Source organism: Balaenoptera ricei, chromosome 8 (genome assembly GCF_028023285.1).
Source record: "Balaenoptera ricei isolate mBalRic1 chromosome 8, mBalRic1.hap2, whole genome shotgun sequence".
NCBI lineage: Eukaryota > Metazoa > Chordata > Mammalia > Artiodactyla > Balaenopteridae > Balaenoptera > Balaenoptera ricei.
In genome coordinates this window covers 59,778,340-59,801,751 of record NC_082646.1, presented here as the reverse complement: position 1 = coordinate 59,801,751, position 23,412 = coordinate 59,778,340, and the positions used below count along the sequence as shown (strand labels likewise).

Below are 23,412 nucleotides of genomic sequence, written 5' to 3'. Positions count from 1 at the left end.
AGCTCCCACTAAGGTGCAGAGTCTCAGCTGAATCGAAGGATGCCCGCTCGCTCTGCAGTCGTGCGAACCCCGGGCACCCAGCCTCAAGGCAGGGGCTCCCCGGGTGCCGCGACCCCGTCCGATGAGGGGGGCAGTAGGACCCAGGGGCCGGGTGACTGCCCGCAGAGGGAGGGGTGGGAGCCGGGGCGGTTTGGGGGAGGGCTTTGGCTTTTTTTGGCGGAGCCGGGGCGCCCTCCGGAAGCTTTTCTAACTTTCCAGAAGTTTCTCGGGACGGGCGGGAGGTGGGGTGGGGGAACGCCATATATAGATCTGGAGAGCGGGGGCGCGGCGGAGAGTGGAATCCGTTCGCGGCTCTAGTGCGGCACTGTGACTGCGGTCCCCGCGCCAGCCCAGCCCGGCCAGGTGAGGGGCAGGGGCGGGGGCGGCCGGGGGGAGCGGCGGGAGCTTTGGGGGTGCTCAAGAAAACGAGAGGGGAGAGCGGCCCGCGGGAGGGTTTAGGGGCCACTCCAGAGCCCGCAAACTGGAGTCCCTGGCACTTTGGGGACAGCTGGAGGGTTCGGCATGGAGAACCCGGGGCTGGGTGGTGATGGCGGAGCGAGCCCGAGGGCCAGAGCAGAGATCAGAGCCGGGATGGAGAGTCGGGGCACTCAGAGGGCCCGGAGAAAGTGCAGGGTTCCGCAGAAGTGTGGGGCAGGGGTGCTGGTGGCAGAGAGGAAACAGTGGGGCTGGGAGCCGGTATGCTGAGGCTCGTCCCTCTGCAGGACCAAGGAGGGAGGAGATGGGGTCTGGAACGCCTTCCAGCAGGGACAGGGAGGCCAGGCTGGCTTTGCATGTCGGGGTGCCTCCAGTTGTGGGGTTGAGGCCCAAGGGCCAGTGGACCAACCTCTTCACAGGCTTGCTGGGGGGCATCTGAGCCTCCTGAGGTAGGGTGGTAGGAAAAGGAGGTGAAATAGTCTTGACTTCTACTTGGCTCTTGGGGTCCCCGTGGTTTGGGAGGACCGCGGCTCCATTTCTGATCAGCAGCCTGCACGTGTAGGTCATGGCAGCCAGCACCAGTCTCCCCACCTCCCTCCAAAAAGCGGTGAGGAGGTGACCAGGTCTGCATCCCCCCGCAGAAGGGAGAACGGGGAGCTCCCTCGAAGGCTTTGAGTCACCCGCTGTAATTCTGTCCACCGCCACCTGGTTCCTGGAGTAACTGCAGGGTTAAGGCTACTTAAGAGGCCGGGGTTCCCTGCCCCCAGCTTAGGGACATTCCTGAGGCGGCTGGAGTGGTGGAAGAAGAATGAAACCGCTTCCAGCATGGCCAGAAGTCCCGGCCCCTCCTCTTCCCGGGCTTCCGGCTGGTCCCTCTGGTCTGCAGGGCCCGGATGGAGGCCGGATGGAGGAGGGAGGAAAATCAGGGGGCTTTGGTTCCCTGGAAGTCTCTGGCTGGGACCACACCCTTCTGTCCTCAGGCAGTTCATCTGCCCATCCCCCCTTCCTGAGGCCTCCGGCTCCCCTCCTTTTGTCTCTGGTCACCGGGATTCCCAGCAGAAATGTTTTTTCACGGGCTGTGTAACAGGACACCACATCCAGCCCTCCGGAGGGGCTCTGTGGGTGCTTCTGGGAGGAAGGAGCCCTGTGCTAGGAAGCCGGACCCCCACTGATCCCTGGTGGACTGGAGGTGGCTCCCTGCCCCCTCTGTGGCCTCAGTTTCTCCCGCTGTTTGGTGAAGTGAATGACCTCCAAGGTCCTTGTAGGTCTGGGACTGGTTACGTCTTCCTTCTGCCAGGGGCAGTGTAGACAGGGTTCCGTATGGGGGCTGGGCCTACCAGGCCCCCTCCTCACCACCACGCCAGCTCTGCCCTATCCCATCCTCCTCACTCTTCTGTTTTCTTTCAGAATGAAAAAGGCAGGCATTGACCTCCCCCTGAGGCAGTTTCAAGGTACTTTAGCCCTCCTCAAGTGTTTGAGAGCCCTTCTGGTGGTCCCCCCCTAGCATCTGCTTCCCTTCCCTCTACTTACAAAAATCTGGAACCCAGTCTCAACTTGGCCTGGCTAGCTGTGGGCACAGCCCTTGGTTCTGGGATCGTGTATTTTTCTCTGTGGGAGTATAAATCTTCTAACCTTGGCCTGAGGGCTAGGATTTCTCTGTGGCAACAGGGGCTGGGCTGTGGGAGGCTGGCTTGCTTGCAGTGACTTGCCTTCCTCCGTTCCTGCTGCTGGGTTAACAGGGCAGCCCTTCTCCATAGCTGCACATCTCCCTGCGGAGAGTGACGTTGCGGGCTCGAAGCTAGGGCCAGGGAGGCTCCGTGGCACCCCCTGGGACCTGAACCCAGGCCTCCTGCTTCCCGGGTTGGAAGCCCCCCTCTGCAGGCGGGTGGAGATAATTCAATTTCCAGCATGCCACGTCACCCGGAGCAGGAGCAGGAACAGGAGCGCAGCTGTGTGGCTGCCTGAGGAATCCCAAACTAGTCATTTGGAGCTTTCTTAAAAAACCCCTCCCAGCCCTTTAAGGTTCTGGTTGGCTGGGGGTGGGGCTGTCAAGATAGTGCCTGCCACGTGGCAAGGCTGAGAACTAGACTCCGAGACTGCCTCTCAAGGGGATGCTGGTGGCCTCTGCAGAGGTCCAAGCTCTGGCATCAGCTGTCTGGACTAAAGGCAGCCTTTGAATAGGATGACCATATGCCTGTTGTCCTGGCCTAATAATTAGTAGTGTCCCATTTTACTCTCTTAAGTGTCCTTGTTTGTACAATAATTATATGGCCGCTCTGCCTTTGAGGTTCCAGGCCTGGTGGGGAAGTAGCTAGGGCTGGGAGGAAGGCAGCCTGGGCCCTGAGATATTCCCTTCCCAATCCGTTCTTTAGGGTGAAACTCTGTCTTACCTCCGCAATCCATACTCTAGGCTACAGATCTCTTTGATACCTTCCCCCAGGCAGCTGTGGGGCTCAGTGGCCTTCCTTCCTCCCACCACCTCTCCCCATGTACCCTTTGCTTCTCCTCTGCACTGCACCTCCAAGGAGGTGGCAGCCCAGGGAGGGGGGACTTGGCTTGGTTCACAGGATGGCTGCAGCAGTAGAATCTTCGCAGAAAGCCAGTGCTCCCCAGGCAGGCTCAAGGCCTGAGGGTCGTCCACCAGGATTCTGAGTTTTCCATCTTCTTGAGGACCACGAGATGGGATCTGCCAGAGCCGTGGGATCACCGCGGTTCCTTCCAAACCTTCCCTTTGCCATGTCATCTCCTCTTCTGTTGTGCTGCCTGGAGAAGTGGAAATGACCTCAAAGTGGAGGAGTGTGGAAATAAGTCCATGTGGAGAGACTGTCCTGATGGGAGGACCCAGAGAGGGGAGAGGGGCTTGTCCTAGGGGCCACTGCTACTGCTGTGGTTTGAGGAGGGGACCTGAGGGCAATCTTGAAGCCACAGAGTAGATGGGCATGTGTGGTGATGACTGTCAGATGGGAGGGCAGAATGGAATCTGAGGTGGCCCTGCTTCCTGGGAGAATGAACACACATCTGGCCACCAGCCTCTGGTGAAGGGGTGTCGGTGTCATTGTTCCTTTGAGCTGTGACTTACCCTCTCCTTTAGTATCCTTCCTCTCAGGAAACCTCCCCTGCCTCCTCCTCAGCTTTTGTCCTGGGGATTTCACACATCCGCTCCAGGGGCTGTGGGCAGACAGGCAGGCAAGTCCCTGCCAAGACAGAAGCCTGGGCATGGAGACCTAGACCCGTACAACTTGGAAAATGCACCTGAGGTTCAGAGAGGGGTGGGCACACACACATGCACACATGCGAACTCAAGGTCACCCTTGGGGCAGCAGAGTAGGGCATCTGGACTCTCTCATTTAATGAGTGAACCAACTGGTGACTCATTAACATCCCAGGGCAGAAGGAAAGGCATTCAGGGAGGAGCAGGCCTACACCTCCGCCCCACATGACATCCTTTGTCCAGGCCCCTGAGTTTCATGCAGACCCTGAGCCCATCTACCACTTTTTTTTTCCCCCCACTGGAAAAGGGCCCCAGGGTTGTATGAGATCAGAGCTAATAACTGAAGACCCCAGGTTTGGGCAAGTGGCCCTGGTTTCTGTTCATTCAGGAACAGCTGAGGCCTGTTGTGTGCCAGGCACTGGGGATATAGAGGGAAACCAGACTGGCTAGGTTTCCAACCCTCCTGGAGGTCAGACTAATTAGGGATGGAAACAGTACATAACAAACATAAGTCTAAATGTTAAGTTCAGTGCAAGAAATCAATAGGGCTGAGGTGGGGACTTGCCTGCTTTGGCTAGGGAGTCAAAGAAGGCCTCTGAGAGAGTGGGCAGACGGAGACCCCCAATCTGGGCAACCCGGAGTTAGGTCCGGGCTCCCTAGAGCTCTGGGCCCTCTTGCTCCCATCTCCAAGGGACTTGGTGACAGCCAGAAGGCTAGGGATGGTTGTTGGGGAGGAACGACTAGGGCTTCAGGGCCGCCCTCTCTCTGCCACCCTCACAGGTCCTCCATGGTGCTCACAACCCACCTCCCAGCCATGCGTGCCCTCATGCTCATCAGCACCTTCTGCCTACTGGCCAGAGCCCTGGCCGCCGAGGTGAAGAAACCCGCGGCCGCAGCAGCTCCCGGCCCGGCGGAGAAGCTGAGCCCCAAGGCGGCCACGTTGGCTGAGCGCAGCGCCGGCCTGGCCTTCAGCCTGTACCAGGCCATGGCCAAGGACCAGGCGGTGGAGAACATCCTGCTGTCGCCCGTGGTGGTGGCCTCGTCCCTGGGGCTAGTGTCGCTGGGCGGCAAGGCGGCCACGGCGTCGCAGGCCAAGGCAGTGCTGAGCGCCGAGCAGCTGCGAGACGAGGAGGTGCACGCGGGCCTGGGCGAGCTGCTGCGCTCGCTCAGCAACAGCACGGCGCGCAACGTGACCTGGAAGCTGGGCAGCCGCCTATATGGGCCCAGCTCGGTGAGCTTCGCAGACGACTTCGTGCGCAGCAGCAAGCAGCACTACAACTGCGAGCACTCCAAGATCAACTTCCGCGACAAGCGCAGCGCCCTGCAGTCCATCAACGAGTGGGCGGCGCAGACCACCGACGGCAAGCTGCCCGAGGTCACCAAGGACGTGGAGCGCACAGACGGCGCGCTGCTGGTCAATGCTATGTTCTTCAAGCGTGAGTCCGGACGGGCGGGCGGGGCAGGGCGCGGTGGGGCGGGGCCTCCTCTCCTCGGAGCCCCGCCCCTGGCAAATCAGATCAGTGTTCCCGTGCTGAGCACCAAGGCTGGGGCTCCTTCAGGCCTCATTAACAACCCGTGGACCCAGAGGGAGGCACTGTTATTGAACTCTTGTTACATACGAGAAACTAGATTCAGAGAGGTGTAGTGTTGTGTCTAAAAGAATGGGACAGAGATGCAAGCCCCACCGAAGGACTCCATAAGATGTGCTCCTACCGTGTTTCATCACATCAGAGTGTGTTGTTGCTTGTCTTGGAATCAAATTTAGTAATCAATTCTATCTCAGTAATGAGCTGGAGAAAGGCTCCACATCTGTGATCATTACTAACCCTCAAAGCGACTTTGGGGGCAGGTGGTGTTACCTCCATTTCACAGGTGAGGAAACTGAGGCTCAGCTAGGAGGAGAGAGCCCGGACTCAGGTCCAGGTGCATCTTGAATTGAAGATTCGATTTGGGCTTAATGTGTATTTTTGAGTACCTGTATGGATAGCACTGTTCCTCTCACGGCATGCTGTGAGGATGAGGTGACCCCTCTTTTACAAATGAAGAGACCAAGATAGGGGTGAAGGGTCTTGCAGCCAGTTGGTGACTGAGACTGAATTTGAATACAGGCCTGTATGTGACATAGGGCAGGTCTCATGCCTCTGTCACATATTCATGGTTTTTTGGGTCATTTTTGGGGGCCCAGAGACAGGGCTGGCAGACAAGAATTAAGGGTGGTCTTGGGGCATCCCCTGCCCAGGGCACAGACCTCAGTTAGCAGGTGGGGTGGGAAGTCTAGCTCAGTGCATGTTGCGCAAATGCCTGACAGTTGTCAGGGCGGAGGTGAACATGGTGGTCGCTGAGCAAGGGTCCTCCTTCTGAAGGCACCCCCTGTCATGCGGAAACAGGTAGGCCCTAAATATAGAGAGCCATATCTTCAGGCAGCATGTCCTGGGGCCAAGACCCACAACCCCAAAGCAGGGAACATGTACTCTGTGGGCTGGATGCTCGGGGGGAGGTGGGCTGCAGTTGAGCCCTGAAGACTTGAACAAAGGCCTTGAGCAGGGAAAAATCCAGGGTATGCAGTTGAGGGGAGTGTCTTGACAAGATGGGGGCATCTATTTCTGACCTTGTGTTCTACTTCCCACTACAGCACACTGGGATGAGAGATTCCACCACAAGATGGTAGACAACCGAGGCTTCATGGTGACCCGTTCGTATACCGTGGGTGTCACCATGATGCACCGGACAGGTAGGTTCCTTGCAGGGCAGGGTTGGGGGGGCAAAGTGGGGGCTTGAGGGTGCTTGGGGCCTGGCCCGCCCCCGCCCCACAGTGTGCCCAGCGCCCTTTCTGCTCTTCTCCCAGGTCTCTACAACTACTATGATGACGAGAAGGAGAAGCTGCAAATTGTGGAGATGCCCCTGGCGCACAAGCTCTCCAGCCTCATCATCATCATGCCCCACCACGTGGAGCCCCTTGAGCGCCTTGAGAAGCTGCTGACCAAAGAGCAGCTGAAGATCTGGATGGGGAAGATGCAGAAGAAGGCTGTTGCCATCTCCCTGCCCAAGGGTGTGGTGGAGGTGACCCACGACCTGCAGGTGAGAGATGGCCCAACTCAAGGGCCTGCAGGGCTTGGAGAGGGGCATGGTGCATGGGGTACCCATTCACCAGCTCAGCAGGTCTGTCCTGAGCCCCTCTGGGTGTCCAGGCAGTACTGGGCTGTGCTGGGGGAGGAGGCATGGTCCCTGCCCTTGGGAAGATGGTGATAACATCAATAGCTAAATATTGGGTTGGCCAAAAAGTTCGTTCAGGCTTTTCTGTAACATCGTACGAAAAACCCAAACGAACTTTTTGGCCAACCCTATATAATTGAGCACGTGCTGTATGCTAGGCACTCTTCCTAAGCACTTTGTATGTATTAAACTCTTAATTCTCAAAACAACTTTATTAGGTAGGACTATCAACCTTATCTTACAGATGAGGAAAGGGAGGCTCAGAAAAGTTAAATAACATATCCAAATTCACATTGTCAATAACTCAGACATCTAGCACCAAGCCATGCCCTTAATCTTAGGCTGTGCTGCCTCTCAGAGTCTGAAGTGCCCCAAAGTGCTCCACTTTTCCAACAGCATTTGCTCGCTTCGTGTCACGTTTCAGTAATTCTCGCAGTATTTCAAACCCTCCACCAGCAAAAAGATTGACTCCCTGAAGGCTCAGATGATGGTTTTTAATTTTTATTTTTTAATTTTAATTTTTATTTTTATTTTTTAGCAATAAAGTATTTTTAATTAAGGTATGTACATTGATTTTTTAAGACATAATACTATTGCAGAGTTAATAGACTACAGTATAGTATAAACATAACTTTTATATGCACCGGGAAACCAAAAAATTCATGTGACTCGCATTATTGCAATATTCACTTTATTGTGGTGGTCTAGAACCGAACCCGCGATATCTCTGGGGTATGCGTGTATAGATTGTTCAAGCTGGAGGATTGTCCCCCATGTAGTAATAAGACTAATAATGGCTTTCGGCTCTGAGTCACTTGGCTGGAAACTTAACCAAACCCGCTGAACATCATTTCTCCCTCATGACCACTCTGGGTGGTGGGCAGCAGCTCGGAGAGAAGCAGTGACTCGCTAAGGTCACCCTAGCTAGCGAGCAGTGGAGCTGCAGTTAGTTCTCAAGGTGAAAACTCAGGGTGGCCTTTTTGTCAATCAGGAGAGAAAGATTTTTTCCTCTACTCAAAAGGGAAAACTTTCATCTCATTCCTCCCTTGGATTCCAGAAATGATTCCTTGGCAGGTCTCTCACCTACAGAATTGTTTCAGACTTGCTGCTGAGAGAGCGTGGAGAGAGAAAGCTTGAGACGAGATGGGGCTTAGGCTTCAAACCAGAGACTAGTGGAGCTTGTGTGGTCTGTACTGTAGACAGCACTGAGGGTTTCCAGAGAGGAGCCACCCGTCTCCTTCTTGTGCTTGTCCCGACTCTACCCCAGCCCCTTCTCCTGCAGTTGCTGTCATCTGACTTCCCTTCTTTCTCCCGTGTTTTTCTGGCACCCTGGGTGGACACACTACCCGCTACACTGCAATAGATTGAGTTGGGAAATTCCAAGAGGGTGATGCGAAGTCATGGGGACTGGAATAGCTGGGCCTAGAATGCCTGTCTCAGGACACCCCGACTCTCAGATCCCTAGGTCTCGTGCCCGTTTGGCCATGCTGGGGAAGTGCACTGTCCCGCAGAAGCCTGGGCCCTGAAGGCTGCTGTTCACTCAGCCGACAGTCCTTTACTGCCACCTCTTCTGCACTGAGAGCCAGGGAGAGCCCTGAATATGGGCCCTGCCTTGAGGGAGCTCTGAGCCAGGTGCGAGAGACAGACAGGACCACACACTGATAGACAGAGGGAGGCCAGGGGTGCTGCGGCCCAGAGAGGCGCGGCTCCAGTCTTGTGGGATAGGAAAGCCTTCCCAGAAGACATGGAGTCTAAAGGGCCCTACAGAGACAGGGTAGCCACTGAGATGCCATCGAGGATGCAGTTTCAGGGAGGCTGTTGAGTGGAGAGCAGAGTGGGACATGCTGAGGGTTAAGGCTGCAATGCAAGCACAGTTCACAGGAAAGAGCTTGTCCTTGGCTTCCAGGGGTTGTGCAGAGCCTTGGAAGAGGGCGTGTGTGTGTTTGTGTGTGTGTGTGTGTGTGTGTGTGTGTGTGTGTGTGCGTTTTAACTTTTTACTATGGAAATGTATAAAAATATATTAAAAATAGAGAGATTAGGGGCTTCCCTGGTGGAGCAATGGTTAAGAATCCGCCTGTCAATGCAGGGAATACGGGTTCGATTCCTGGCCTGGGAAGATCCCGCATGCCGCGGAGCAACTAAGCCCGTGTGCCACAACTACTGAGCCTGCGCTCTAGAGCCCGCGAGCCACAACTCCTGAAGCCCGCGCGCCTAGAGCCCGTGCTCCGCAACAAGAGAAGCCACCGCAATGAGAAGCCCATGAACCGCAACGAAGAGTAGCCCCCGCTCGCCACAACTAGAGAAAGCCCACGCGCAGCAATGAAGACCCAAAACAGCCAAAAATAAATAAAATAAATAAAATTTAAAAAAAAAAAAAAAAAAAAAAAAAAATAGAGAGATTAGTATCAGGAACCCTCATGTATCCATCACCCAACATCAACCATCGTCAACTCATGACCAATAAGGATTCATTTATACACACCCATTCCTTTCCCATCAGATTATTATTATTATTTTTTTAATTAATTAATTTATTTATTTATTTTTGGCTGTGTTGGGTCTTCGTTTCTGTGCAAGGGCTTTCTCTAGTTGCGGCAAGTGGGGGCCACTCTTCATCGCGGTGCGCGGGCCTCTCACTGTCGCGGCCTCTCATTGCGGAGCACAGGCTCCAGACGCGCAGGCTCAGTAGTTGTGGCTCACGGGCCCAGTTGCTCCGCGGCATGTGGGATCTTCCCAGACCAGGGCTCGAACCTGTGTCCCCTGCATTGGCAGGCGGATTCTCAACCACTGCGCCACCAGGGAAGCCCCCCCATCAGATTATTTTGAAGCAAATCCCAGACATCATATCACTCTGGAAAGGTTTTAAGCCCCAGAGTGATGTGGTCATAGCTGTCCTTAGGACAGTCTTTCTCAAACTTGAGCGTGTCAAGAATTACCTGGAGAGTTGGTTCAGAAAGGTTCCCAGCCCCACCCCCAGAGATTGTGATTCAGTGGCTCTGGGCTGGAGTCAGGGAACGTGCGCTTCATGTAAGCCCCTGGGGCATGCTGATGCTGGCGGTCCACCACCCACAGTTTGAGAAGCACAGGTCAAGGTGGCTCGGCGGGGCCAGGCATAAATTCTGCCTTTTCCCCCTGAGCCTTAGTTTCCTCATCTGTGAAGTGGTGATTGGAAGCTCTTGCAGGGTTTTCATGAGAATTAGGAAAGCAGTGCTTGGCAGTGCCTACGCCATGTCTGGCACACAGAAGGTGGCAGGGAGTGGTAATCTCTGCTCTGAGGAAGAGACGGGAGGAGACAGCAGGCGGTGTGGGTGGAGGGTGAGGGTCTAGGAGCCTTACCCACTGTGGCCTCACCGGCACTCATCTGGTCCTGCAGAAACACCTGGCTGGGCTAGGTCTGACTGAGGCCATCGACAAGAACAAGGCAGACCTGTCTCGCATGTCCGGCAAGAAGGACCTGTACCTGGCCAGTGTGTTCCACGCCACCGCCTTCGAGTGGGACACAGACGGCAACCCCTTCGACCAGGACATCTATGGGCGTGAGGAGCTGCGCAGCCCCAAGCTCTTCTACGCCGACCACCCCTTCATCTTCCTGGTTCGAGACACCCAGAGCGGCTCCCTGCTGTTCATTGGGCGCCTGGTCCGGCCCAAGGGCGACAAGATGCGAGACGAGTTATAGGGCCCCAGGGTGGGTGTGGGATGGCAGGGGGCAGCGGGAGGCTCCTGAGACACATGGGTGCTATGGGGGTGGGGAGCTGAGGTACTGACCTTGGATAGTCCACGGGGTGGGGGGTGGGAAAACAGGATGACTGGCTGTGTCTGAGCAGACCTTCCCAGCCAGGATTCAGTCTGCCTGGACACGGGCCCCCAGATGTCAGGATGCTGAGCCCAGAGACCCCACGTCCTGTGGGAGCTGGGCAGTAGTCGTGGAGCCCTGCCCTCAGCCCTGGGATCCAGCCTGCCTCCGTCAGTGTTCATATTTATAGCCGTGTGCTTTCTCATCTGTGAGACGGAATCGAGCTGGGGGTTCAGCCAAGCCCTCATGGAATGGGGGCCCTCTTCCTGATACTACCACCACCTCAGCCCCTCCCCAGCTCCCTCCCAATCTTCTAACTTCCCTCAACTATAAAACTAGGTGCTGCAGCCCCTGGGACACGTACCCACCCCACTCCATGGGTCTCACCCCAATGAGGGGGTCGGGTATAGCTTATGGGGGGGCAGGGGGAGCTCTTGGGCAGACTCCAGTCAGGCATCATGGGGATGAACTTTTTTTTTTCCTTTTACAGATTTTCAAAGATGGGGAGGAAAGGGGGGAAATGAGCCTTTGTTGCTGTCAAACAAAGAACTTATTTGTACAATTGTTTTTTTCAATAAAATTTTCCAGTGAAATTTTGTCAGAGCATGGAAGGGGATTGGATCAGAGATTCCCATCTCATTCTTCCCCGGGGATAAGGGCTCCTTCTGTTAAGCCACGTTTGCTACTAATAGCCCTTGTCAGGCCCTGAAATCCTGGCAGATAACTGCAGATAATACCGTGTGGCAGGCCCACTATGTGCTGAATCGGAAATTGTTTTGGCGGTGGCTGCAGAGCCGGAATGACAGCGCTGGACCTGGAGCCCAGAGCTTTGCTGTCCTGCTGTGCAGGGCCCCAGGGTCCCAGTCTGAAACCCCCCTAGGCTTTCACTTAAAGCTGACCTCATCCACATCCAGGGCCAGAGGGCACAAGCTCAGGCTCCCCAGCTGGGCAGGACTTTGTGAAGAAGGAACTCGTAGGAACCTTGCTCTGTGTTTGGGTTTGCAGCAGGAGATGAGGGACCTGATACAGCCCTCACATTGGTTACCTTTCATGGTCCTTGGGGCTCCTGACATTACAGCTCAGGGAGGGAGAGGGCAAGTGGGATGCACGGGACAGAAGACCAGTGGCCAGGGAGGCAGAGGAACAGAGGAAACTGGATTCATGACCCATCTCTGCTGTTTGCTGGCTGTGTGACTTTGGGCAGGTCACTACCTCTCTCTGGGCACCTCTCCAGCTTCTGTTTGCCAACAACTCTGCCCTGGGGGTTGTTGGTCCAAGGAGGGAGTCCCTGCTTGGCTGGGCAACCTAGTTGGAGTCCTCCAAGATGTGAATGGGGCTGCAGAAGGGCCAGCTGATTCACTCCCATTATTACCATAATGCAACACAGCTGTTCAGAACTCTAGGTCTGTTCTGTGCTGTGAACCCAATAAATTAGATCTCTGCCCTCAAGAGGCTTCATCTAGAAGTGGAGACGTAGGGACAGTGACAAGTATGCTCGGTACTCACTGTGTTCCAGTCCCCTGGATCATTCTGTTCCCAGACAGGCCACACTTACTCTCCTGCCTCAGGGCCTTTGCACTAGCTGTTCTTTCTGGCAAGTGGTTCTTCTAGATCTTTGCAAGACTGCTTTTTTGTCGTCCAGAACTCAGCCTAAATGTCATCTACTCCACAAGGCCTTCCCTAACCACCTAGTATAAGCAGCTCCTCCACAACATCAGTTTCTTTACTATGTTTTCTTGTTTTACTGACTCAGTGCTCCTAAATTATCCACCTATTGACACATTTGGTTTGTCCCCACTACTAGAATGGAAGCTCCATGAGAATAGGGACGATGACTTTTTAAAAAAAAAATTATTTATTTTTGGCTGCGGGCAGGCTTTCTCTAGTTGCGATGAGCGGGGGCTACTCTTCGTTGCGGTGCGCGGGCTTCTCATTGCGGTGGCTTCTCTTGTTGCGGAGCATGGGCTCTAGGTGCGCAGGCTTCAGTTGTTGTGGCATGTGGGCTCAGTAGTTGTAGGTCACGGGCTCTAGAGCGCAGGCTCAGTAATTGTGGCACATGGGCTTAGTTGCCCCGCGGCATGTGGGATCTTCCTGGACCAGGGATCGAACCCATGTCCCCTGAATTGGCAGGCAGATTCTTAACCACTGAGCCACCAGGGAAGTCCCCATGTCTTGTTCATCACTGTATGTCCTGCACTCAAATTCAGTGTCATACACACATAAGGCACTCAAAACATATTTTATTAAGTGAAAGAGCTGTGTTAGAAGGGCACCAGGGCTACGGGAATCCAGAAGGGTGCCATGGGTGGGTGCCATGACTGCCATGGGGAGATCAAGGAAGACTCCCAGGAGGAAGTGACATGTGGGCTGCCTTGAAGGGTAAGTAGGCATTTCTTGATCAGAATAATGATTTTAATAATACCAGCTGGTCCTTCCTTTGTATTTTGCTTCTACTATGTGCCGAACACCATGTCGGTCACTTGATATATATACATTTCATCCCAGCCTCCTAACAGCTTGGCTAGGTAGGGATTATTCCCACTTTACAGGTGAGATAACCAAGGCTGAGAGAGGTTAAGTGACCTGCCTGAGGCTCCACAGCCAGTGGGGCTGAGCTGGGAAATGCTCCTAGCCAGCTGGAGAGTTGTTCTAACTCCATGACACACAGAAAGGGCAGGAGAGGAACTGGCCAGATTTTAATAGGAAAGGTGCATAACCTCACAGTCTATATACGTTGTCCCACTTAATCCCCACAATAGCCCAGTTAGGTGGGAAGTCTTCCTACTCACACAGGTATAGTTCAGAGATGGGGAGACTGGACTAGAAGTTGGGACTCCCGGACCCAAAGCTCAGCCTGCAACAGCTTCCCCACCAGGTGGGCATGGGCAGTGAAGGAAGGCAGGGCTGAGTGTGGGGCTGCCCAGATGACACAAAGGGGGCCCTGAGGCCACCTGCCTCCATCCGGGCACAGGCGGGAGGGTGGTGGGAGGTCTGTGCTCCCACCTCACAGTGAGGGGTGGGGTTGCTGGTGTGAAGGGCAGGTGGTGGAGGTGGATAGGTCAAGGTTGGGCTGGGGCTGGACCAGCCATGTCAGTGCCCTTGATGGCCCATCACAGCTGTGTGTGGAGCTTTCTTGCCACCTGGAGGCCATTGAAGGGACCTCCTTGTTATTTCCACCACTGCTTGCTAAAAGTCTCAGGGCGATGATGACCTGCTGCACTGTGTGGGTCCTGGATGTGAGTGCCAGTGTGGGGAGATGGGGATTAACTTTTACTGAGCACCGACTATGTGCCCTGCACTGCCGGGTACCCCTGAGGGAAGCTCTTAATTATTAGAGCTCCCCTCAGGGGTAGCTATTACCATCCCAAGTTATAGATGAGAAAACTGGGGTTTAGAGAATAACGTGACCAGCCCAAGGCCACCTAGCAGGTCAGTGACAGAGCCTGGCACGTATGGGAGCGCAGGTCAGCTGGCTGTGGAGGAGAGAGGTGGTCGATACGCGTGAGCTCCGTGCTCCACGGTTTATAGGAGGCGGTCAGTAACCAATGGGATTCTATATAATCTTTACTCCAGTCCCCGCAGCTAAAACCTCCTTGAGAGTAGCCCTTGTCTGCCCACACCCTGGCCACATCCCCAAACCCAGCACAATGCCTGGCACATAGGAGGTGCCTAATAAATGCTCATTCAAAGGAAGTGGTCCAGTGGGTGCTTTGGTGCTTCGCAGCAGAGGCATTGGAGCCTGGCAGACCAGACTGGAATCCCTGTTCTGACACTCCTAGCTGTGTGGCCTTGGGCCAGATACTTAACCTCCCTGAGCTTCAGTTTCCTCACTAGTAAGATGGGAATGATAATAGTAAGTACCTCATAGAGCTGTGGTGAGAATGAAATGAGGTAACCCATGGTACCTGGCAAATAATATGTGGCCGAGAAATATTAACTATTAATAAGAGAAGGTAAATAAATCAAGATCATACTGCAGAGCTGGGATTTGAACCCAGATCTCCACAACTTTAAAGCCTGATTCTTTCCATCATGCCATACAACCTGGGGGTCAGGCAGAGCTGAAGTGGTCAGGGAAGACTTCCTGGAAGAAGAGGTGCTAGAGGTTGGTAGGAAAGAGGGGAAGAGGCATTCTGGAAGAGAGGCCCAGCGTGAACAGAGGTGCGGCCGCTGGAAGGGCCACGGGAGCTTGGGACACAGCGAGGGGCCCGGGGGAGGGTGGGGGTGAGATAGAGGGAGGCCTGGCTGCCAGGTGCTGGGCTGAACTGCTCTGAGAGAGGCTGGGAGGAGGCGGCTGACGGGGAGGCCCCGAGGTCAGTGAACGTTTCTGCAGGAGCAGAGCAGTTGGTTTTGCCACTCCCACCGCTCCAATTTCCCTCCTTTTCCCACAGCCCCGGCTTGACTTATCCCCTCCCCTGGACTTTCCTCCCTCTCCTTTTGCTCATGTGGCCTCTTCTGCTGGTATCATGTCTCCCCCCACCTCTGCCAGTGGAGCCCTCCTCATCCTTCAAAGCCTATCTCAAAGGTTACCGACTCTCCAGAGACCCTTCCTGGGCCCCTGTCAGAGGTGCAGCTGCCTCTGTGCTCCCAGAGCTCTGGGGAAGCATCTCTGGGCAGCACACACCGCATTTCCCCTCCAGGTGCTCTTGGGGGGACTTGGTCCTTCCATACCTCTTGCTGTCACCTTTCTTCCTCTCTCTCTGTGACATGGACATGTCTGCTCAGCTCCCCTACACGCCTACCACGAGTGTTTCATTTGTGGGGGGAGCACGGAGTCCACATGTCCGGGCACGAGCTGATCCACCTGGCTGTTCCAGCAAGAATTAGAAAGTGTTCTGACACTTCAAATACACCTACTGAGAAGCGGTCAGCTCTCAGACTTCCTTTTTTTTTCATGTCATTCTTCTGTCTTGGTGTAAACCAGAGATGACAAACTCAAGAGGGGAGGCGAGAGGAGGCCCAACGGGAGGGGAGAGCTAAGCTATGTTATATAACTTATCAAGACAGGAGTTTGATGCTGCAGTCAACAAATTACATTGTCAGTTTGTCAGCTGAATTCACAGTGCTGCTAGATCTCAGGTGAAATTTAGGGCACTGATCTCAGGGAGGGAATTAGAGGCCATATGGCAGGATTTGGATGATTTAGAGCACCCCTAGCTCCAGTAAACCCCCGTGCAGCACAAGCTGCCTTGCCTGAAAACCTTGAAGTGACCTTGTCTTGGAAGTTACCCTGCAAAGTGTTTTAGTTGCTTATTGCAGAGAAACAAGCCACTCCACACTTAGTGGCTTAAAATGACAATTCATTCTTTTTCACAGTTCTGCGGGTTGGCTGGGCAGTCCTTCTACTCATCTTGTCTGGGTTCGCTCGGGTGACTGCAGCCACTGGATGCTGGGCTCAGCTGGGATGGCTGGGCGCTGAGCCACTCTCTTATGTGGGCCTGCATCCCCGGCTTCTTCCTGGCACAGTGGTGGCCTCAGGATTCTGAGAGGATAAAGGCAGGAGCTAAGCCTCTGAGGCCTGGGCTCTGCAGCTTATATCATGTCGCTTCCATCACATCCTGTTGGTCAAAGCAAGTCACGAGGCCAGCCCAGATTCAAGGGGTGAAAAAGAGACTTCACGTCTGGATGGAAAGAGCAGTAATATATCATGGGCACGATTTCAATCTACCCCACAGGGGGAGGCCAAGCCTCTTCACGCAGCAATCCCATTGTCTCCAGTCCCAAACTGGAATTAGACACTTTCCTGTCTCAGAAGACTAGTTCCAGAGTCAGATGGGGGAGGAAGAAGCAGCCACATCAAAAGAATTGCAAGGTTTTGTTAATTTATGTCACCAAAAAGTCTGGAAAATACATGTGGGACTGTTTTCTGTGGGTGCTAGTACATGGAGGGAGGAGCACAATTTTCACTGGGCTGGATTTATTAATATGGGTTCATTTACCTAAGATTCTAGAGTCAGTGTGCCAGTTTGAGCAGCTAGGAGTGGTTTGCACTGTTTGCTTAGCTGGTTGACTGAAACCTGGATTCAGCTGAGGCCTGTGCTTAATTGATATTGAAATGCCAGAATTCCTTGCTTTAACATAGAGGAAGGAATCCAGTGCTAAGGCAGGGAGCAATGTTGATGTGGATTTACCCTGTGTGACCCACTCACATACTCCCAAGCCAAGTTCCACACTCCCGACTTCCTCTTATGGAGCCTGGGGGAAATTCCCTTCACGAAGGCATGGAGAAACATGTGAGTGAGGGGAGCATCTCTGAAAGATTATGTAGTACTTGTTCTCTGCAGGCTAGGGATACTAGCGAAAGGCACTGCCACAGAAATAGGCTCCATGATCTTAGTGGAAATGATGGGATCCCAGGGGAGCAGAGCACAGACAGCAGCACTTGGCCATCTGGGACGTCAGACGCCAAGTGGTACTCAGAATGGTCTAACCCACAGATGTCTTTAGCAAAGACTAATTGTTTAAGGGCCAAATAGGACCAAAGGGACCAAATAGATAGGCAGCCTCTAAGTCCTCCTTAATGTATAACAGAAACAATAAAGCAAAACAACAAACAAAACCCTCCAGGCCTGGTAGCAGAAGCCTGATTTGACCCACTATGAAAGAGAACTTTGGTCCCTCACCCAAAGCCCCTTGAATGGAAGAGAGGTCTGTACCCTTCAGAGCGGCCCCTTCAATAGCACCCCAGATACATACTGTAAATCTTCCTTTTAGCAGCCTACCTTCCACAAAGGGCCCTAGGCCATTTGCCAGAGAACTGTGCTCTGTGAAAGGAAAATACACAGGCTTTTCAGGGATTAGCAGACCTTGAGTTTATCTAATGCTAATTCCTGAGGACATAGAAAGCCACTGTGTAGAGGCTCAGGTGGGTCAGGTGACAATTGGAGTTTTGACTCAAGTCCAGGCATGGTGCCTGGACTCATCCTACAATTGTATTTTCTGTTTCAGGGTGTATAATTGAAATTTACAGCACACATGAGCCTCTAGACCTGCGGAATAAGGGCCATTATGGTAGAAAGGGCCAAGTGGAAGCTTCTGGAACTTTTTCTTCTTACCAATCAATAAACTGGTACAGATCTGGGAGAATCACAGAAATTTGTGCCCTCATCAAAACTTGAGAGATGTAGGTTGGTTTCTATTACATCCCACTTAATTTACTTCTTTGGTCTGTGAAGAAGGCACAGGTCTTGGAGAATGACAGCGAATTATCATAAGCTTACTCAGATGATTCCAGCAGCTGCTATTCTAGGTATGGTCTTTTTATGGGAGCAAATATACATATATTTTGTTACTTAATATGAAACTATTTATCTGAAAAAGAATTTTTGTTTGTTTGTTTGTTTTTTTATACTGCAGGTTCTTATTAGGCATCAATTTTATACACATCAGTGTATACATGTCAATCCCAATCGCCCAATTCAGCACACCACCATCCCCACCCCACCGCAGTTTTCCCCCCTTGGTGGCCATATGTCCATTCTCTACATCTGTGTCTCAACTTCTGCCCTGCAAACCGGCTCATCTGTACCATTTTTCTAGGTTCCACATACATGCATTAATATACGATATTTGTTTTTCTCTTTCTGACTTACTTCACTCTGTATGACAGTCTCTAGATCCATCCACTTCTCAACAAATGACTCAATTTCGTTCCTTTTTATGGCTGAGTAATATTCCATTGTATATATGTACCACAACTTCTTTATCCATTCGTCTGTTGATGGGCATTTAGGTTGCTTCCATGACCTGGCTATTGTAAATAGTGCTGCAATGAACATTTGGGTGCATGTGTCTTTTTGAATTACAGTTTTCTCTGGGTATATGCCCAGTAGTGGGATTGCTGGGTCATATGGTAATTCTCAATGGAACAAGATAGAAAGCCCAGAGATTAACCCATGCACCTATGGTCAACTAATCTATGACAAAGGAGGCAAAGATATACAATGGAGAAAAGACAGTCTCTTCAATAAGTGGTGCTGGGAAAACTGGACAGCTACATGTAAAAGAATGAAATTAGAATACTCCCTAACACCATACACAAAAATAAACTCAAAGTGGATTAGAGACGTAAATATAAGACTGGACACTATAAAACTCTTAGAGGAAAACATAGGAAGAACACTCTTTGACATAAATCACAGCAAGATCTTTTTTGATCCACCTCCTAGAGTAATGGAAATAAAAACAAAAATAAACAAATGGGACCTAATGAAACTTCAAAGCTTTTGCACAGCAAAGGAAACCATAAACAAGACGAAAAGACAACCCTCAGAATGGGAGAAAATATTTGCAAACGAATCAACGGACAAAGGATTAATCTCCAAAATATATAAACAGCTCATTCAGCTCAATATTAAAGAAACAAACACCCCAATCCAAAAATGGGCAGAAGACCTAAATAGACATTTCTCCAAAGAAGACATACAGACGGCCACGAAGCACATGAAAAGATGCTCAACATCACTAATTATTAGAGAAATGCAAATCAAAACTACAATGAGGTATCACCTCACTCCTGTTAGAATGGGCATCATCAGAAAATCTACAAACAACAAATGCTGGAGAGGGTGTGGTGAAAAGGGAACCCTCTTGCACTGTTGGTGGGAATGTAAACTGATACAGCCACTATGGAGAACAATATGGAGGTTCCTTAAAAAACTAAAAAAAGAATTTTTTTTTAAACTTCCTCTGGGGAAAATACCAGAAGCAGCTTTCTTTTTCTTGGCAGGTACAGCAATACAGCTTTCTCATCTTGTCTTGAAACTCCCCAAGTCTCTGATTCTCTGTTACAATGTAACCTGTGGGGATTTTGATCATCCTCCCATAACACACAACATCATACTTGTCTACTACACTGATTACATCATGTTCCTAGGATACAGAGAGTGGAAAGTAGCAGGTACTTTAGATGCATTGATAAGATACAAATGTGCTGAGAATGGGAGATGAATCCCATAAGAACATAGGGCCCTGCGCCCTGAGTGAAGTTTCTGGGTGTTCAGTGGTCGGGATCGTGCCAGGAAAGATATATTAGTCAGGGTTCTCCAGAGAAACAGAATCAATAGAAGATACAGCTATAGATACATGTATATAGAGATAGACACAAAGAGATGTATTATAAGGAATTGACTCACAGGATTATGGAGGCTGAGAAGTCCCATGATCTTCTGTTTGTAAGCTGGAGACCCAGGAGAGCCAGTGGTATAATTCAGTCCAAGTTTGAAGGCCTGAAAAGCAGGAGAGCAGACGGTGTTTAGTTCCAGTCTGAAGGCAGGGGAAGACCAGTGTCCTGGCTTGAAGACAGCCAGGCAGAGAGCAAATTCTCCCTTACTCAGTCTTTTGTTCTATTTCAACAAATTAGATGAGGCCCACCCCCCCTGGGTAGGGCAATCTGCTTTACTCAGTCTACAGATCCAATGTTAATCTCATTCCTTACAAACACACCTGGAATAATGTTTGACCAAATATCTTGGCATCCAATGGCCCAGTCAAGTTGACCCATAAAATTGTCACATCCTGAAAAGTGAAAGGAATTTGCTGTTTTCTGCCCCTAGTAGTAGTAAGAAAGAAGCACGCTTGTTGGGCTTCTGTGTATTTTGGTGGCAATGTATGTCACATTTTGGTGTTCCGCTCTGATTTATGGAGTAACTAGTAAGGCTGCCAGCTTTGAGTGGAGCCCAGAGCAAGAGAAGGCTTCCAGGTGTCCAGGCTGAAGGGCAGGCAGCGCTTGCTCATAGCCCTGATGACCCAGCAGATCCAAAGGTGATTCAGGTATCTGCAGCAGATGGGGATGATGTCTGAGCCTGTGGCAAACCCCGAGAAAAGAACCGCAATGGAGTACCTAGGAGTTAGGAGCAAAGCCAGGCACCCCTTGGCAAGCAATTTTCCTCCTTTTGAAGAAGAGCTCTTGGCTGGCTGCTGGGCCTGCTGAGAATGGTCCTTGTGTGGGAGGCACCAGCAGCTATGAAAAATTAATGCCTGTCACACACAATCTTCTCTTTTCTCAGGAATACTTGGGGTATATGTGCCCAGTGATTGCTTCCTGGAATATTAGTGAATCATGCGTCAGGTATGATAATACATGATTTCTCCCCTTTTAAAGTCCCCCATTTACTGGAATTGGGTTTCTGTTCCCTCCACTCCAGAGACTCTGCAAATGCCAAGTTCACCAGTGATCTCCTCATTGTTAGTGCAATGGATACTTTAAAAAATTATTTTGGAAATACAGAAAATTTCAAATGTGCATGAAAGTTGAGAGAATAGTGTAATGAACTTCCACGTACCCATCACAAAACTTCAATATGTATTGACATTTTACCCATTTTGTTCAATGGACATTTTTAATAATCCATCTCATAGGGAAGCACTCATGTCTCTGATCCTGTTGACCCGTTCCTCCTTGATGCTTTCTCCAAGGTGGCAATCTTTTCCAGTTCTCTTCTGACCTCTCTGCTGTGCTGTGGCAGGCTCCACTCAGGGCCTCCTTCCTCTCCTGTCCCTTAAATGTTGGTGTTTCCCAAAGCTCTGTCTTGGATCCTTCTCTCACTTTCCACACTCTCCTTGGGTAAATGCACCCTTTCTTATGGCCTCACATAACTTCCCAGGGCTAGTGAGGCCCACATTTTAATGAGGTCCCCATCTCTACCTTCATCCTAGACCCTGTCCCAGGTTGAGGCCACTATATCCAGAAGTCTCCTAGATACAAAGCATCTCCCACTCAACATGTACCAAACTGAGTTCATCCTCCTGCCCAAACCTTCCGTTTCCTGTTTTCCTATTCATCCACCCAACACATAGTTATTACATATCTACTGGGTGTGTAGGCAAGAATGGAAGATTCTGTAATAGGCAAAGAAATCACTGCTATAATAAAAATGATGGACAAGAACAAGTGTTGACAAGAATGTGGAGAAACTAGAACGTTCATATGTTGCTGGTGAGAATATAAGATGGTGCAGCCCTTGCCCCCCAAGAATCAGATCTAAGCTCACAGAGGATGTTAAACTGGATGGGCTGAGATGGAGAGGGGGTAAAAGTGTAGGTGCTTTGATGGATGAGGGGGTAGAGTGGCCTGACTTGGGAATGGGGGTGTGTAGAAAGGGCAGGGAGCTGGGGGTCTGGATTATGGGGCCTCTGAGGGATGGGCTCAGATGTGGATGGCTACAGGAGTATCTGGGGAATGGCATTAACACCACTCAACCTGGGCAGGCTTTGGGAGCTCCGCAGCCAAACGTGGTGCGGGGGTGGGGTGGGGTGGGGCAGCCATAGTGACAACCTATGTGTCTTCTCAGGATGGCCTAAGCCTCCTGGACCTAGGGACAGGGTGAGGCTCCAGGAAAATGACTAATATTAGAGTTCCTGCCCACCTTGGCAGTGAGAGGAGGGGCTCCAACTTGATTTAATTTGATTTATCAGAATAAAGAAATGCCTCATTTCTTACACCCTGAGTGCCATCATGTAATTCACATACAGAATTACAAACTGTGATATGTGTGATGTAAGAGGGGGTGGCCACAGAGATAGAGAAAAGAAGGCAGATTCACCATTTATTTAGCTGGTAAAGGGCGCAGGTCTTAGTGACGGATTGGAAGTGGAGGGCTGGAAATTGTTGCAAAAAATTATTTCCAGGTTTCGGACTGAGAATGGCGTGCATTCCCCATCCCCTTCCTCTAGATGATCCATCCTCGCCGCGACAAAGACAAAGACTACGGAAGGTGCCGCTGCAGTACGACTTGGTCCCATGGTCTATCCTGAAACCGCACGCACCGCTTTCTCACTACACAAAAATGCCAAAAAGTGCCCAGGCAGTGCGGGGATCACAGCGCTAGAGGAGTAAAATCGCAGTCTTTCCCTGGATCCGCCACCAGGGGCTCCAGCGAGGCCTCAGCCCAGCTCCAAGAGGGCCCCCCAGACCCGCCTTCGGGTGGCGCGCGCCCGCGGGTCCCCAGGCTTCTCTAGCCAGCCCGCTCCCGGGCCCTGGCCCGACCCCGCGCCGAGAAGCTCCGGCAACTGGGCCCGGAGCCCAGACGGGGAAACTGACCTGGCCGCACGGGCAAGACGGTGTGCGCGTGCGCGGACGGCCGCGGCTGGAGACTGGGCCTCAGCGCCGCCCGCCCGGGGGCCATGTCGGATCCCCAGCTGTCAGATTCAGAGCCGGCAGCCTGGTTAAGGGCTTTTGGGTGGAGCCTGGGCATCTTCGGGATCCGAGTTTCGGATGCCTGCGCGCTTCCGAGGCCGCTCCGCTGGGAAGGGGCGCCGCCCCCCCCTCCTTCCCTCAGGCAGCCGCGTCTGGGCGGGTGGGGTTACTGGCCGCGGCCCCCCGGAGTCCTTTATCTGGATTCGCCAGGCCGCCGAGGGGAGGGATTGAGAGGGGTGGAGACGATGCGTGCTGGGGAGGGGCTGGGAAATGGCTGCAGCTGGGAAGAACCAGGCCAAGGATGAAGTCTGCATCTGAGAAGGGCCAAGAGCACCTAGTTCATTTCCCGCCTTTCGCCGCCCCAGCCCAGGGCGGGGGCCTGAGCCGACCACCTCCGTCACTGGGCCTTCTTCCAATGCAGTAGAGAGCTGGGCGTGATGCAGGTGAGGCGGTGGCCTGCAGCTCAATCCTGAGCTGGAGGTTTTCTGCCTCAGGATCACCTCTTATCATCAGAGCCACTTTATCATCTGGAGGAAACTGAGGTGGCTGGCGCTGGGCTGGAGGTGGATCTGCTTCCACCACCGC

The 23,412-nt window shown here is 52.3% G+C and overlaps 1 protein-coding gene and 1 long non-coding RNA gene across 4 annotated transcripts; one reads left to right on the top strand and one right to left on the bottom strand.

Annotated features, from left to right (window-relative positions):
• The first annotated feature begins 267 nt into the window (after positions 1-267).
• On the top strand, positions 268-11,284 carry SERPINH1 (serpin family H member 1). 2 transcript variants are annotated; one of them, XM_059930783.1, is made up of 6 exons: positions 268-402; positions 1,882-1,925; positions 4,466-5,121; positions 6,318-6,416; positions 6,531-6,763; positions 10,272-11,284. In XM_059930783.1, exons 3-6 carry the CDS (start codon positions 4,473-4,475, stop codon positions 10,572-10,574), a joined length of 1,284 nt encoding a protein of 427 aa, XP_059786766.1. In that variant the 5' UTR covers positions 268-402; positions 1,882-1,925; positions 4,466-4,472; the 3' UTR covers positions 10,575-11,284. The 2 variants fall into 2 exon arrangements, with proteins under 2 accessions (XP_059786766.1, XP_059786765.1); XM_059930782.1 differs by lacking the exon at positions 1,882-1,925.
• A 1,293-nt stretch (positions 11,285-12,577) lies between these two features.
• On the bottom strand, positions 12,578-23,015 carry LOC132369779 (uncharacterized). Of its 2 annotated transcripts, none has more exons than XR_009504475.1 (3): positions 22,732-23,015; positions 19,826-19,918; positions 12,578-12,809 (listed from the first exon to the last, which is right to left on the bottom strand). It is a non-coding gene; the product is annotated as an uncharacterized LOC132369779 (long non-coding RNA). The 2 variants fall into 2 exon arrangements; XR_009504476.1 differs by lacking the exon at positions 12,578-12,809 and adding an exon at positions 15,593-16,173.
• Positions 23,016-23,412: the final 397 nt, after the last annotated feature.

What these genes read in the sequence shown, in the direction of transcription:
- SERPINH1 (XM_059930782.1), top strand. Translation starts at nt 4,473, where the DNA reads ATGGTGCTCACAACCCACCTCCCAGCCATGCGTGCCCTCATGCTCATC. An exon ending in CAATGCTATGTTCTTCAAGC is followed by an intron (nt 5,122 to 6,317) that starts GTGAGTCCGGAC and finishes TTCCCACTACAG; the next exon opens with CACACTGGGATGAGAGATTC. An exon ending in CACCATGATGCACCGGACAG is followed by an intron (nt 6,417 to 6,530) that starts GTAGGTTCCTTG and finishes CTCTTCTCCCAG; the next exon opens with GTCTCTACAACTACTATGAT.